We start from the raw sequence: 15,214 nt of genomic DNA, 5'->3' as shown, positions 1-15,214 counted from the left end.
TTTCTGTGTGGGTGTGTGAGTGTGCGTGCAACCCCAGCAGCGCTGCTGGGCAGGCGATGCAGAGGAGGAGGAAGGGTCAGGGAGGGTCAGCGGAGACTCGGTGTGGTGTCGATCTGCTTTTGCTGGGTAACAAGGAATGGGAGGCGCAAGAGGACGAGTAGGATGAGAAAGAGTGAAGCCAGGCTCCCAGAGGTGAGGGATAAGGAGATGATAAGGAGGTCAGAAGGAATGGATTAGGCCTCGAGCAGTGTGTTTAAGCAAGAGAAGGAAGGACGGGGGGGCGAAGGGTCAATCTGCAGCTGGTAGCTTATTTGGATTATGTGTATGGGCTGCCACAGACACGCATGCATGTATACACACTATAGACACGGTGTGGCTCAAACCACACAAGTATTCACAAACACACCCGCAAAACTTAAATGCATCCACAACCGCTAAACCAAATCCCAATACTGCTTCAATGTTTTAGTCAGAACTACCAGATTTCCACACATTCAAAACACACACAGGAAATCAACCACACACACAGTGTAATAAACACTCTGCGAATCTCTCTCTCGCTTTCTCATTCAGTTCATCCACACGGGCAGACAAACAGACAGGTGTGGGGCTATGAAAAGGCCACGGTGTCTTTATAGTGAGCTCTCAGAAAAGGTTATTAGACATCAACTGCAACAGGCGGCTGTCTCGGCCAATAAAGGGAAAGCGTGGGTGAACAGGCCAAGGGGATGGGGGGTCAAATTAAGGAGTGACAAGCGGAAGTAAGGACTTGCCATACAGGTGAATGCAGATGGGGCAGCTGCCAACACTGACATTTAGGTGACATCTACAGCTAGCATCAGCCATGTGTGCCTGCGTAGGCTGTTTATGTATATGACACAAGCTGTGTGTGTATGCGCAGGGAGACTAAATCTGAAGGTCAGACGGTATTATATACACACCCACACGCACTGTCTGTCTGAGGGTTCCCGGTATCCTGGTTATGATATGAATATGGAGAAGTTAGAGCAGAAGGCTCAGTGACACCGGGACAAGGTGATAAGAGTGGACAGGTGTGCGTATGTGAGCGTATGCCCGTGTGTCAGCGCTTTGTGCCAGGACAGCAGGTGGCTAGTCAAAGGACATCGGTGACCTTCTCCTTATCCCTCTATCCATCTCTCCCTCCGTCCCCCAAGTCCCAATTTATCTCACCCGGATGGGAGCGCACTCTCGGCACAACAAGTCATGGGCACACTCGAGAAGATGAACACAAACACAGGTGTGGGTGGTTTATTCATGAACTCACGGGAGTGTCTGGTTTGACACGGCAATGCTGAATAATGTAAATATGCAGCGTGTCCTCCGAGCAGAGAGAGAGAAGGGTGAAATGGGCTGGAGAAGATGTGTGAAAAAACTAGCTAAATGGAAGCGTGTGTGTGATATTCTTACCTTTAGTGGCTGATGGAAGCAACGGCAGGAGGATTGAAATAGATGTGGAGTTTGGTTGAGATGGGGAGAGAAAGACGTTGCTTATTACTGTGAAACTAAACATGAACCAAAAAAGGTATAAAAAACAAAAACAAAAACACAAGCACTCACTTTTTGTCTGTGAGGAAAAGGTCAAGGTGAGTTTGGCAAAGAGCTCATTGCTTTCAAATTTATCCTCTTTCGCCTTGGTCCAGAAACTTTTCTCAGAGAGGTCTTCAGATCCGATCTGAGAGAGAAGACCAGTACACACAGAGAGAGGGGGAGAATGGAGAGGGTTAAAAAGGCAGATGTATTGTTTCTGCGAGGTAGCTGTATCATCAAAAGTGACACATTTTTCCAAAAAATGTTGAGCTGTGTTGCAAACAATGACATGAGCAGATGAAGAAGTTGAGAGAACAAAAGAAACAGGCTGGTATATGAGGCCAGCAGTGTGGTAGTAGAGGGAGGGGATGAGGATGGAAGGAGGGAAGGACGTATAAAAGAAAAAAAGCAGGAAACAAGAAGTCGTTTCCTCTAATCTTCTTCACAGTGTTTCTACCACAAAGCATATTGAGCGTCAGAGCTTCACACACAGAAATGCAAAGATATAGAGGGGTTTCCACTCCCTTTCCTACCCATCTCATTTCTTCCTTCACCCATTATCGGCTGCTCTCTCTGTAAACCTCTCCATGTCTTGGTGTTGCACTCGTTCTCTATTCTAGTCACAAGTCACAATTAACTTCATCTTTTTTCCCTTCTCCACTTTCTGAGTGTTCTCATCAGAGGGAAAAGACAAAGAGAGAAAGTGAAACCGAGAGAGCGAATGAGAAAGCAGTGGTAGTAAATTTACAGATATCAGGCCTTTCATTATGGACAAAGCCTCAGGGGTGGGGACGTGGGACGGAAAAGACAGAGAGCATGGAAAGGAAATGTGATATTGGGATGAGCTGAAAGAGCAAGAAAGAAAGAAAGAGACCAGGCCATAAAAAAAAAAGTTAATTTAAATTACAAAAGAACACTGTCCTTTCTAGCAGCAATTTAATTATCTTTCAGTGGTGCAGTTAAAAGAAGAAGGCTTATTAAAAAGCAATTTCTGTGACATCCTCGTCAAACACTCACCAGCAAGAGAGGGAGGGAGAGAGGGAGAGAGGGAGAGAGAGAGTAAATGCTGATGAAGTCTGCTGAAGCCATTAAACAGTAGCTTTAGGCTAAAGAAAGACAGAGGGCAGTTTTGATGTTTTAACCATCACAGATGAGAGGGAGGGGAAGAACATGAAGCACATTGTCATGAGATACACGTATGCGTGCAAGTCACTTTAGTTCACCATCTCACTGTTAAAGATCCATCTCACACAAAAGCCCACCCTGAGCTATTTCATATTGCATCTTCAAACTTTGCCACAAAAACTTTAAATTAGGCTTTAATTATTTACAATAAAATCCTTATCTGTTTCAATGCGAGAGTTCGCTCTGTGTGATAATGAGAAGCTGAAAAACACAATGATAAATCAGCTGAAAATGAGATTCATTTTCAACAATGGTGAGATTTTTGGCATTAAAACGGATTTCAGGGTTTCTGCACGTTTCAAAATGTTAAATTTATGACTTTTTTTTAGACATTTGTACAACCCTAGTTAATTAACTTTCAGACCTGTTGATAATGATAAATACAAAGGAATATCAGAGTCGCAGAATAATTTATTCTTCCCCAGATTAAGATAAGGTGTTTGTAGACTCTTGGTTTTATTTGTAGGTTTTTTTTACAACATGATAATATCTATATCAAACTATGCATGCCACCAAAAAGATTTCCCATAAAAAATAAACGTAATTTTCATGCACAACGGTAGAAGCCATAAATCATTGGTGACATAGGTAAGACCTACCTAAACAGCTTTGAGTGCATTATATTTTAATCCACTTAACCTACCCTATATATCAAATTATTTTTAAGGCCTAAAATTCATATTATTGAATTTTAGACTTTTTAAGAAACAGTTCCATGGAGGAAAAAAAAAATACTAACAACTTTTTGAAACTAACAATTTAGTAGCACTTTGTAGTTTTGCTTTATTTTGAAGAAATTGTACTTTCTTGATTTTTGTCTTCCTGGGTCTGTACCTTCGGGGTTGAATGCACTTATTGTAAGTCGCTTTGGATAAAAGCGTCAGCTAAATGAAATGTAATGTAATGTAATGTAATGTAATGGATAATTCAACAAAACATCTTGGAAGTACCCACTCAAAATGTAGAAGCTAGACACATTCCAAAGCGAAGGGTTAGTTATATCATATGACCAATGAATATATAGAAGTAATCATGAAAGACCAATACATTTTTTTACTTTTTGTTATTGGTGATCTATTCGAGCACTGACCTTGCTCCAGTTGGCTCTCTTCAGCTGAACCTCAGGCTTGTAATCCTTCTTCTGTTGGAGCCCAAAAGGCAGAGGAGGGGGAGCGGGCGCAACCCATCCTCCCATGCCAAATGGTGGTGGTGGAGGCATGCCTGGGCCCGGGGGTGGTGGAGGCATACCAGGAAACCCAGGTGGGGGCGGTGGTGGTGGTGGAGGTCCCATCCCAGGTGGGCCTGCCATGCCAGGAAGAGGCGGGGGTGGGGGAGGTCCTGACATGCCAGGCAAAGGAGGTGGTGGAGGAATATTGCCTTGACCAGGTAACGGAGGAGCCGGTGGGGGAACGGGTATGCATGCATGGCCTGGTAGAGGTGGAGGAGGGGGTGGAGGTGGAGGGGCCATACCGACATTCTGGCCAGGGAGAGGAGGGGCGGGCGGGGGAGGGGGCACACCAGGTGTTGGGACGGGAACAATCACTGTGACAACTTTAGTCTTGGCCTCTTCCAGATCCTTAGACAGCGTTTCAATCTGTGTGGAAGTAAGGACACAATTAATTATCATAAATAATGATTAACGTCAACTACTGCACTTATTACTGTATATGTTGAACATAACACAGTCATTTATCATACTAGCATGTCTTGACTGTTGGTTTCTGTTTATTTTTTGAATTGACATTAATTTTGTTTGGCAATTTCAGCCAGTGAACGGCCGTGCCAACAGAGTGATGAGGTTTGAGAGGGAAAAAAAGAACAAAGAGGTGGAAAAGAGGAAACAGTGAGAGGGATTAAAGCCTGGGCAGGACTGAGTTTGTGGAGAGAATGGAGAACAAGGCGTGGAGAGGAAAAAATAAAACATAGCAGGGGGGAATTAAGTCCACAGAGGAAGAAGAAGTTTTAAAGAGGAAGACAAATTTTTACATTAAAAGTGAGTGTGAAATAAAAAAAATATTTCAACATTGAAATACTGATTAAAGTATTTATATCAATTCTCGGGAAAACGGTCCCACTCAATTAAGTTAGTCAGCTAATATTTGGCTGTGAGAGAAGACGGAGAGTTGAGGAGGAATATTTGATATGTGATTTAAAGAGTATGTATAGAGAAGATGAAAATGTACCAATGTTCGCTGAAACGACTTTGCCCGTACTTTCTTCAATTTTACTCAGCAAACCTAAAGAAGTGACTTCACAGTGAAGTGTGCAGTGGTTTTCACTGAAGATGTTTCGATCACCAAACAGCACCTGATCACGAACACTGGTAAGTGCAGCGAGTTCTGTGGATGTATAGGGAGCTTTATTTGCTGTGTGTGTTCTTAGGTGTGTTAACGCGTTGGTGCGAGTGTATGCAGCCCAACAAACTGTGCTGCTTCCTCTAACTTTGAAAAAAGAAGACAGTAACAGGCATGAAGGGCCTCGGAGGCAGGCTTTCTTAGTGAGGCGGCAGATGAAGAGCTGGGCACAGCATCACACAGCCAAACAGTGAGGGATCTCTACATGTGAAGAAATCTTCGATGGGCAGTGCCTCAAACACACAGAGAGTGAGCCATCTTAGAATGAGAAGCTTGTTTGATGCCTGCCTCGTGATGCTGTTAATGCTTTGGACAACTGCATGTGCATATGTGTCCGTGTGTGTGTGTGTGTGTGTGTGTGTGTGTGTGTGTGTGTGTGTGTGTGTGTGTGTGTGTGTGTGTGTGTGTGTGAAAGTGTGCGAAGATGACTCTGCTGGCATTAGCCACTTTGGATGAAACTCATTTTGGAGCAGTGTAGTTCTCCTACTGACAGAAACAAATACACACATGTACACACAGAGACGGTTCTGGGTCACTTGGTCTGTTTGTGAGTTGGGGTGTCACTGTGAGGCAGAGTCCAGCTGGTGCGGCAGCAGGACACTGACAGCTAAACAATCCTCATCTTTGCCTCCCGACTGTATGTGCCCGCCCGCACACACACAAACACTTGTGTACTTCTATCTTAGTGAGGACACTCATCGGCATAATTTATTCCATAACCCTAAAACCAAGTATTAACCCTCAAACAGCCCATTGAAAAAGTAAGGAACGGTCAAAATGTCCTCACTTTCCAAAACTGTCCTTACTCTGTAGGGGCTAAAAATGGTTTTCACAAAGATAAAGTACAGCAACAAACACACACAGTATGTGTTGGCCTTAAAAACATTGTGTGTCCCTTCTCCATCCTCTCCCTTTCTTCTTCTTTCTTTCGACTCCCATTTCCCCACTTTCCATGTTTTTATTGAGTTTCTTAATCTCTGAAGGATTTGGCCTCTTCTCACAATATTTTTTTCCAGACTTTTTTCTTCTCTCCTTCTTTTCATGCCATGCTTGTATTTAAAGCCAGAAGCCTTCTGCATTTGTGTGGGTGTGTGCATAGATGTTGGACAGTTTTTGGTGTTGGTGTAACTGGTTTTGTCTCAGCATCTCATATGGTCACGCTGACTCTAATCTTTCAGAGGAGACCACTATCTACTTGAAGACTAGTAACCTTTTTATTTTGGGTGTATTACTTTCAGACTTGGGCAAAAAATTTGGCATGTCAAGATTGATTCACACATTGAGACATTCTATAAATAAGTTTTCCAATTAACCTTGACTTGAAAAAGCCAAAAATGTTAAACTCTATATGATTATGAGTTATTTGAATTAAAAAGGCATTAAGGCTCACACAGCCAGGTGGGTGGGTGTATGTGTTTGTTTGTACCTGCTGTTTCAGAGTGCCTAGCTCTTGTTGTAGTCCCTGATTCTCCTTCTCTCGCTCCTGCTTAGAAGAGGCCAGCTGTTCCTTCTCTTGGCTCAGGTCCCGCAGCTTCTGCTCGTAGTCGCCCTCCAGTTTTTTCAGCTCCACCTGCAACTCGTGGCGCGCCGTCAACTCTGTATCCAGCTAATGCACATGATACGAGTCATGGAGAGAGAAATAGACTTAGGTACAGTTCCTTAAAAAGTGCTGGGAACAGTTTCTGGTGAAAGTTCTGTGTGGAAGTCACTTCCAATTGGCATGATGTTGTAGGCAGAACACAATGTTGTTGTTTCTTTTTAGATTTCACGAATGTGCTAAAAAATAGATACTGTGCCACTTTGTTGAAAGTGGCATGTCTGGTATGTTTGTGTCCTGAATATTCAATTAATTGTGTGCAACTTTTGCTGATGCAGTTCCACCAGTGACAGCCACAGCCACATCCAACTGGTAAACAAATCTCTTCCCCTTCGTTATAAGAAACTCAGGATGGGCGACAGACAGAACTGAGTAAATAAAGCATCGTAAAGGAGTGTGGATAGAAAAAATATATATATAAATAAATGTTGTTTTGGAGTGGCTAGAAAATCTAAAATGATTTTAAGTATGAATTCAACACTGAAGAATAATAGCGTCATAAAATACAATAGCAATGTTTTAAAAAGACAATTCTCTGCTCGACATCAGCCATAATGTGAAAGAATAAAACTGACAAACACAATAAATTTGCCTACACATGATTTTCCTCAAACAAGCCTAGTTATAAAATAAAGGCTGAATAAAATGAGATACGCATGAATGTAGTGAAGCTGCAAATCAGAGGGGGCACTACCAAAATAATAAGGTTGAGCTAAGAAGTCGTTACAGGCTAAGTCGTTTCATAAACAAGTCATTTAAAGGACGATTGTGAAGTAAACCACATAACACAACGTAAATACATTAGAATCCTGAAGCTACCAGACCACTGGTTCTCTGGTGAGATATTGGAGCAAAATGTGTGTGCATGCACAAGCCTTCAGCCTCCCTTTTGAAGCTGCAGCAGTTTCCATATCTCAAAGACCTGTGGAAGCCATTTCCTGCAGTCTGGTGCTTTCAATTTCATTGTATAATTTACACTGCAAATTAGTGTCAATTATTGAGTTAGACTGCTTCAGTGCACTTGTATGAGCTCTCTTCTCACTTTCTTTTTTTAACGACTTCACATCCAAAGTGAAAAAAGGAGCAGGAGAAACATTTTCATCTCAGTGTTTCATTTTCTAACTTTCATTAAATGTTCGGGGGTTTTTTCCTTGACAAACACGCTAAGAGTATTCAAACGGATGGATACATGAACACACAGACACACATGGCTGTTTAATTTACAGACAGCAGATCCGTTACTCTCGCTGTCAGCGCCCTGACAGCCTCATCCTTAATTCCTGCCAAAGAGACTGCCTGCAATTACCCCATCATGCACAACTAGCACTATGGTGTGCGTGTGGTCAACAAAAATGAATCCAAGTGTGTTCATGCGATGTGTATTTGTGTGGATATGATCCTGTCTGAGTGTGCGTGTCTTCATGTGTGCCAGGATGAACGCTAGTTTTACCTCCCTCTAGGCAATTATCCTGTCACTCGGACAGAAACATCAGAGTAGCAGCATACCGCAATCAAGGCATTTACCCCCTTGTGTGAATGTGTGTGTGAATGTGTGTGCGTGTGTGTGTGTGTGTGTGAGTTTTGCGAGCCAGTAAAATGTGTCAGTTGGTTGGCTATCAGACATGTGTATGCTCATTCTCTCACCCCGTTTCTCCTTTTTTCTCATCCCATGTCAGCCAGACACTGGTTCCATAGAATTTCATTATGATCCTAGTCTGTCAGTGTGTATCAAGGGGAAATGTATGTTTTTTTCCCCTTTCGTGTCCATATGATTGTAATAGCTTGTGTGCTTCTGGATTGACACGTAAATAGGTCTGTGTGTATGTCATGCCGTTGTTGTGTGTGAGTGTCTATGTTATTATTTTCATTGTGAATAACTGTATTTCACCTTCTTCTCCAACTCACTGGCCTTGGCCTCACTCGTTTCCACCTTGGTCTGGTCCACCATGTTGTCTGCGTACAAAAGACAGGAGAAAGAAAAAGAGGAAAAAAAGGGATGTGGGTAAGATAAGGGTTTCAGACGCCGCAGCTGCGCACGTCTGGCTGTGAAGACATTGTACCCTTCGGTCTGGCACATGCTGTGTGCACACACACACACACATTCACAAACAGACACATACACACAGAGAAGGCATCCTATCTCTCTCTTCTTCCTTATCTCATGACTCAAAGTCAAGGACTGTGGGAGCCCTGTGGAGGCATCTCGTTACAATAGGATGCTATCTTGTGGATGCTTCTTCTTCACATCATTACCTTTAAAGACCTTTGTCTGAATATATGTATGTGGAGGAGATGAGGGAGCGAAATTCATCTGACACCACTTTTTTAAAGTCTCATATTCCCCCCCACGTTTTTCAGAAAGAAAAAACACGAACGACTCTATACAACAGTCTGCGAGTAATCCCATTATCAGAGAATCTGCCTGACAGAGGACAGGGTGATAAGGACACAGGATGACCAATGGGATGCTTTTCTAGAATAAATGTGGGGTCTACAGGTGGTTCAGAGCCAAAGGGCTTAGCGAGCATGTGCAGTAAAGGAGCTAATTAACATGAAGATGAATAGCACAAAGTCAGTGGATCAAAGACGGCTAATCATGCTGCCCAGGAGGGGGATCAAGCAGATAGATCTCAGAGACAGGAGAGCTGTGAAAAGCTAAAACCTGAAAATAAAGAAAGCGAATAAACTCATAGAAAAGTGAATCATACAGATAGTGAGATAAAGTGCGAGTCTTCAGCTGCAATTAAAATATGGCTAGTGGAAAAAAGGGAGTTGAAACTCTGCCAGGTTTTGTGCATCTAGATGAGTTTGTAAGCAAGCCAGAGCGAAAGAAGAACTCTATTTTGTGAAAGAGGAGGTTTTGCCGGATGAAAGCACCTCACAATAAAACGCCAACCCACATGCAATTTCAGAGCGTGCATTTTGTGTATGAGTAGATGGCACATGGTTATTGGACGCGTAATGGTGGGGGGGTGTTACTTCTGTCATGGTGGTTGGGCTAAATGGGACAAACTTCGAAGAGAGAGAGCACTAAGGGAGACAGAATGTGGGGAAAAACTGTGCTGAATTTCAGAGTTCAAAGAAAAACACTAAATAATGCATGCGGGGCAGAATTGGGCTGCTTTCCACCGATAATAACTCTGGCAGTCTTAAAGGAGGCCAGCCAGCCTGTGTGTGTGTGTGTGTGTGTCAGGACACATTTAGAAGCAGCGCAATTAGAGCCTCCTGCGGTGAGCAACGGAGACCTGCCATAAAGGAGTATTGAACTCCTGAGACGTGGCCTATACACCTCCAACTCTGCTCTGGTTTAGTTTTATAGTCAGCAGGTGTTTGCTAGTCAACATTTAGAGATGCCACTTATGTTCCCAAGATCTATGTGTTTTCACCGAGATATTTGATGAAAATAGGTGTTTGTATTCAACAGAGAGTGACAGGGGACGACATGGCACGCTGGTCGACATGACCTGATCAGTAAAGTAAAGTCTGCGTAACTAATGGTGTTTGAGGGCATTTTGTGTCTTCCACAAAGGAACTCAAACATAGGAGAGAGTCGCATATACACGCGCATGGGAAGCACAGCTGATTTATGTTATACAGATACAATCACCATCAGTCACTGAAAGTTACCATCTCACCAACGTAGCATTATATTTCTGTCCGGGATCAAACAATAGAAAAGGACAAAGAAATATTACCCAATGTATTGTGAAATCAGATTCTGGGATTTCTTAATCTTTTGTCCTTGTGATAGGATTTATTCTGTAAAACCTGTAGCAGAATTTAATCCACATGGAGGTGTGTTTCCTCTCTGGCACCACCCTGTGGTGAGTCTGGGTAACTGCACATGTATTATGACCAAATTTACTTAAATTAAATCACGCAGAGGCATGTTTATTGCAATTGACAGCAACACAGTAGTTGTGCCAGTGATTGGAGCGGGGTAATGAAATATGGCGTGAAAGCCACAGTACTGCTGGGTAATGTTTGATTTTTCAAGCCCATGTGTATTCTGTGTATACACACACACATATATATATATATACAAATACACATATATATATATATACACAAATACACACACTCCGACACACATACACACAGGTGATGGGCACATAGACAGAGGAAAGTAAAGATTTGATCACACATGTGTTTGTTCTGGTCACAACAACTCACCTATCAAGCCTTCAATGTTGAGGCTAAGGTTACGGCACTTAAAGTCAGGGTCAGCTCCATTCCTGTGAAGCACGATCTGAGCGATACACTCATCTATCAACTTGTAGTACTGAGGCCTGTGGGGAGGAGGGTGTGACAGAGGGATGGAGTGGGAGATGGAGAGAGAGACATGTGGAGGAAAGGAGGGAGGGAAATGGTAGAGAATGAGAACTTTTATGTGGTGTTTGGGGGAAAAAAAGCTAGTGTTACTAGTCACACAATAGCAAATATAGCATATGTAGGTATTTCACAATACCAGTATATTCTACACATTAACAAGAAACCGGGCTCATGTGTGAGTAGAGTATGGGACTGACTGAAAGAGCAAGTAGGTTCATTTGTTCAGATAAATGTGTGAACACTCATGCTCTGTCACTCCGTCTTTGTAACTGAGATTGGCTGTCTGTGCCAGCATGACAGTTTGAGTTTCTTGTCACAAAGATTGATTGTGTGCAACTGTGCTCGTGAGAGTGTGCTGGTGTGTGCCCAGCGCCCCGTCTGATCAAGCTGGCTTCACACAGACACTCAATTTTGGAGGTGTCTTATTCCCTGACCCCATTAGATGCAGCCAGAGTCACAAACTCAATACTTTATTTATTCTGTCTGCCCCCCCTCCCCTCCTCTTTTCCTCATCTCTCTTAGTCACCCTGTCTCTGTCTAACACTTATTCCAATCCTTCACTATGATTCCAGAGATTTATTGGTGGAGCAAGAGAGACATCTAGTGGCAGTGAGTCAAATTGAACTTTATTATTTGACTAAATCCTACATTTGACACTTGTGAAAAACAAATAAAATCCTGATTGATCAAATTTAGACAGTTAGATTTTTGAGAAATCCTAAACTACATATACAAAGTCCGATTTTTCTTCATCAATAAATCCTTTTATCGCAAACTGTGATAATCCATAGTCTGCACATGGCTCCAAGTTTGACCATTTAGATGATCGATTAGTTACTCCCTCTCAACTTGAGATTGAAATAGAAGAGAGCAAATATGAAAAAAGCCCCACGCAGCAGGTAGTCGATCATTCATTGTGACGCATATGCCAACTCTTCCATTCCGTGTCGGTACCTCCCTCATTCTCTCAGCATCTACCTAGCAATTTACCTCAACTCTCAATTTCTTTCTCATTATTGTCTCGCCCTCCGCCTCCCTTCTCTTTTCATCTCTGTAATTACCAAGCAGTATTTTCTGCCATTCTGCAGCTCTCCCTCCCACCCCTACTTCCTGTCTCTCTCGGCGGAGTCCATTACAGACAACCTCTATTGTGTTTCACTGGATCACCTGGATGGAAAAAGCAGGATTAGAGAAAGGGAAGGACTGAAGTGATAGAGGGGGGCGAGGGGGATACTTCAGCTGGGACCGGTTCTTTAGGCCAGCATACCTTTTCCATTCTCCCAATTTATTCCCCAAACAATGCTATAAATACACCCTTTTCCTGTCTGTGTGAAACCACCAAGACAACAGCGGACAACATTACTAACACAATCCAAATATGTGCACGTCTGCACATATTGTCATGCTGTTCGTCCCTTTTCTGTGATATTACATCAAGAAAACTATTAGTCGTTTCAATGTTATGTGTTAAAGTGGACCAACTGTGTGTAAATGTGCAAACATCATCTACTCTCATCTTGTCATTTAATAATTCTCTCTTCCTTTCCCTATATTTTTCCATAACTAAACCACCAAGGGCGGTAGAAGACACAGAGAGAGACATTAGCATTTCTCTGGTGATAAGAGGTGATTGTGCTCATTTCTATTAAAATGGAATTGGACTTCATTGCGTGTATTAATTTCACGGCTCAGAAACGGGGGTCTAGACAACAAACAGCAAATGAAGGGAAGGGGATAAGCGCAGGGAGAGGTGGATGAAGAGAGGCAACAAAAAAATGGAGAACATTTTTGCCTTCTTGCTTTTGTTATGGTTATTTGGGCTTTATTTCTACAACTGCACAACCACTATGCAGGAACAGCGTGGCTCTTTTGCATTGTGCCTTATGCAGTTGTCCTCTGTCCAGCTCTATAGTGGTTGTTATTTGTGTGATATGTGCGGTCTTCATACAGGCTGTGAAAAAAAGGATTTAGTATTTGTGGGTTTGTGAAGCTTTTCCAATAAAGCGTGAAGTAATAAGATGAACAAACACAGCCATTATTTTTTCATTTGGCTTAAGCATAAAAAATCTAACAATTATACTTGTTTATTCCGCAAAAAAGGAAAACTCCATCATAATAATGGGACAGCAATATATCCCAGATGATACAGTAGCTACCCTGTTGTCACGAAACAGAATTACATCAACTCAACTGTGTGAAGATCTGAATAATTGAGCAGAGTGAGTGTGAGAGAGTATCATCATGCGAGACTGTGTACTGTGCATGTCACCTGGCCAGATAGTCATTGCGGATCAACAGCAGATGTTGCATCACGGACAGGAAGTGGCTTTCCCCTTTGGAGTCCTTCACAGTGTTGACCAGGATCTCAAACACTTCCCTCACATCGGTGAAGCAAAACAAGTTAAGGTCCAATTATTAAACACACAATATCACTAACAGACACTTCACTGACAAAGCTGACTAGTCTTGCAACATTTTCCTGTATAAATTACTTATACTCATCACTGTCATTTGTACATTACAGGATATCAGAGACATGAAAATGGGAGTGATGTTGGACTTGTCATCTATTTGATAACCTCTTTCATTTGGTTTGTTTATGTTTTCAAAGTTAATTTAACCTGCGGTGTTACATTATCTCTTAGTTTTAATTATAGCCAGAGCCAGACAGACACAGGACTGCCTGAACACTGGGTTGTGAACGTCTGGGAGACATCTTGTGTTGGAAAATGTAACTGCACGTCAAAAGTAACAGAAAGCTTTTACTGACAACCTGTCAATCCTGGATGTCATTACAAATGAATGAGTTGAAACACTAAATGCTGTGTGATAAATATGAAAAAACATCCTTAGCATCCGTCTATTTAAATAAGACATCATCATTATTAACCTGGTTCTACTGTAATAAACTGTATAGCATGAGGCTATTGAGCCATTTTAGGTCCAGGTTTTCATAAAGTAGTCTATCAAAGTAGTATGCATGTGTTCACAATATATCAAAGTGTAGTAGCATCATCAAACCTATATACAATAGAAATCAATAATCAATACTTAGATAATTAGCTTACAATGTTGTTGTGTACATATCTGGACTGACACTTGTATGTATTTATAGTGAAAAGGACATTTAGAGATCAAACAGAGCAGTGCTGAATTTTAGTTGGGTGTTTTGCCGTCTTAACAGCGCTACAGTAGCTAATGTCTTTGAGATACTAATTGGCCAGGATGAATTTTGAATGTGAAACGTCTACAGAGGGCTACAGTGTCCCCAGGGCCTGCAAGCTTATGCTTATTAAGCATGCAAATATTACATTTTCTTCTGTCTGTGAAGAAAAGTGGTCAGGCTGATTATAGAGGGGAAGAAATTAGCAAACTTTTGTGTCTCATATTTATAGATTCTACCCACTATCTGTCTGAATCATGCATATTTGTTTTCAGTGTGAAAAACTAATTGGGTGGTGGTTATTCCTCTCACTTATCAAGCTTGCAATGTAATTTAAACAAAAAATGATGAGTCCGCAAAAATATCAAAATATGATGCACCCAAGTTATAGATTTTGTCAGGCTGATGCTTTTCACTTTCAAGAGTCAGAATGTAGACCTTGAATTTCTACAGAGGGACAATTTTTCCCAGTGGAAGGATATTCCATCTCGATGCGGATGTCATCAAGACGTGCTTTGAGGTCCTCAGAGTCATCCTCAGCCTGCTCATCAAACACCGTAAGTTGCACCCTCAGCTCTTCATTTTCTATCGTCCGCACCTCCTGCGGGGAGAGGGATGGGATGCGGGCAGAGGGATAAAAAGGCAAGAGGGAGAATAACAGGAAGAGTGTGACAATCAAACACCGAGCTTGGATAGTTCACAGAAAGTTTCTTATGGCGTACAAGTGTTGAGCCAGTCAGCAAGACACAGGCATCAGGAGTGGGGGAGGTATAAGAACAACGCTGTGCAAATGTGTGTTGTTGGAGAGTAACTTTGAGAGAAAGATCAAAGAGTGTTTTCTGTACCGTCAGCAGGTCTTTGAGTCCCAGTCTCTGCAGCTCCGAGCGAATATGGATCCTGAAGTCCAACTCCTCTCCTCGGCTGATCAAGGCATTTATTAGCTGCATGCAGCCACCCTGTCCAGCAAAATCATTAAGTCAGTTTTGCAAATCATGCTCACTGGTGAGACGATAACTGAAATAGAACAACTAGTGC

General features: G+C 42.2%; 1 protein-coding gene across 2 annotated transcripts in view; it reads right to left on the bottom strand.

Annotated features, from left to right (window-relative positions):
• Positions 1-1,378: 1,378 nt before the first annotated feature.
• LOC128446486 (protein diaphanous homolog 1) overlaps positions 1,379-15,214 on the bottom strand; it is a 38,405-nt gene continuing 24,569 nt past the window's right edge. For both annotated transcript variants that reach the window (XM_053429558.1, XM_053429559.1), the window contains 9 exons: positions 15,025-15,135; positions 14,662-14,780; positions 13,286-13,402; positions 10,858-10,973; positions 8,573-8,637; positions 6,514-6,693; positions 3,824-4,327; positions 1,579-1,693; positions 1,379-1,437 (listed from right to left, as the gene is read on the bottom strand). In XM_053429558.1, coding sequence (XP_053285533.1) covers positions 1,394-1,437; positions 1,579-1,693; positions 3,824-4,327; positions 6,514-6,693; positions 8,573-8,637; positions 10,858-10,973; positions 13,286-13,402; positions 14,662-14,780; positions 15,025-15,135 — 1,371 coding nt within the window. In that variant the 3' untranslated portion in view covers positions 1,379-1,393. The remainder of the gene's footprint in view (positions 1,438-1,578; positions 1,694-3,823; positions 4,328-6,513; positions 6,694-8,572; positions 8,638-10,857; positions 10,974-13,285; positions 13,403-14,661; positions 14,781-15,024; positions 15,136-15,214) is intronic.

Source organism: Pleuronectes platessa, chromosome 8 (assembly GCF_947347685.1).
Source record: "Pleuronectes platessa chromosome 8, fPlePla1.1, whole genome shotgun sequence".
In the NCBI taxonomy this organism is placed as follows: domain Eukaryota; kingdom Metazoa; phylum Chordata; class Actinopteri; order Pleuronectiformes; family Pleuronectidae; genus Pleuronectes; species Pleuronectes platessa.
The sequence above is the reverse complement of the archived record's forward strand: the minus strand, read 5'-3'. Positions and strand labels throughout refer to the sequence as shown.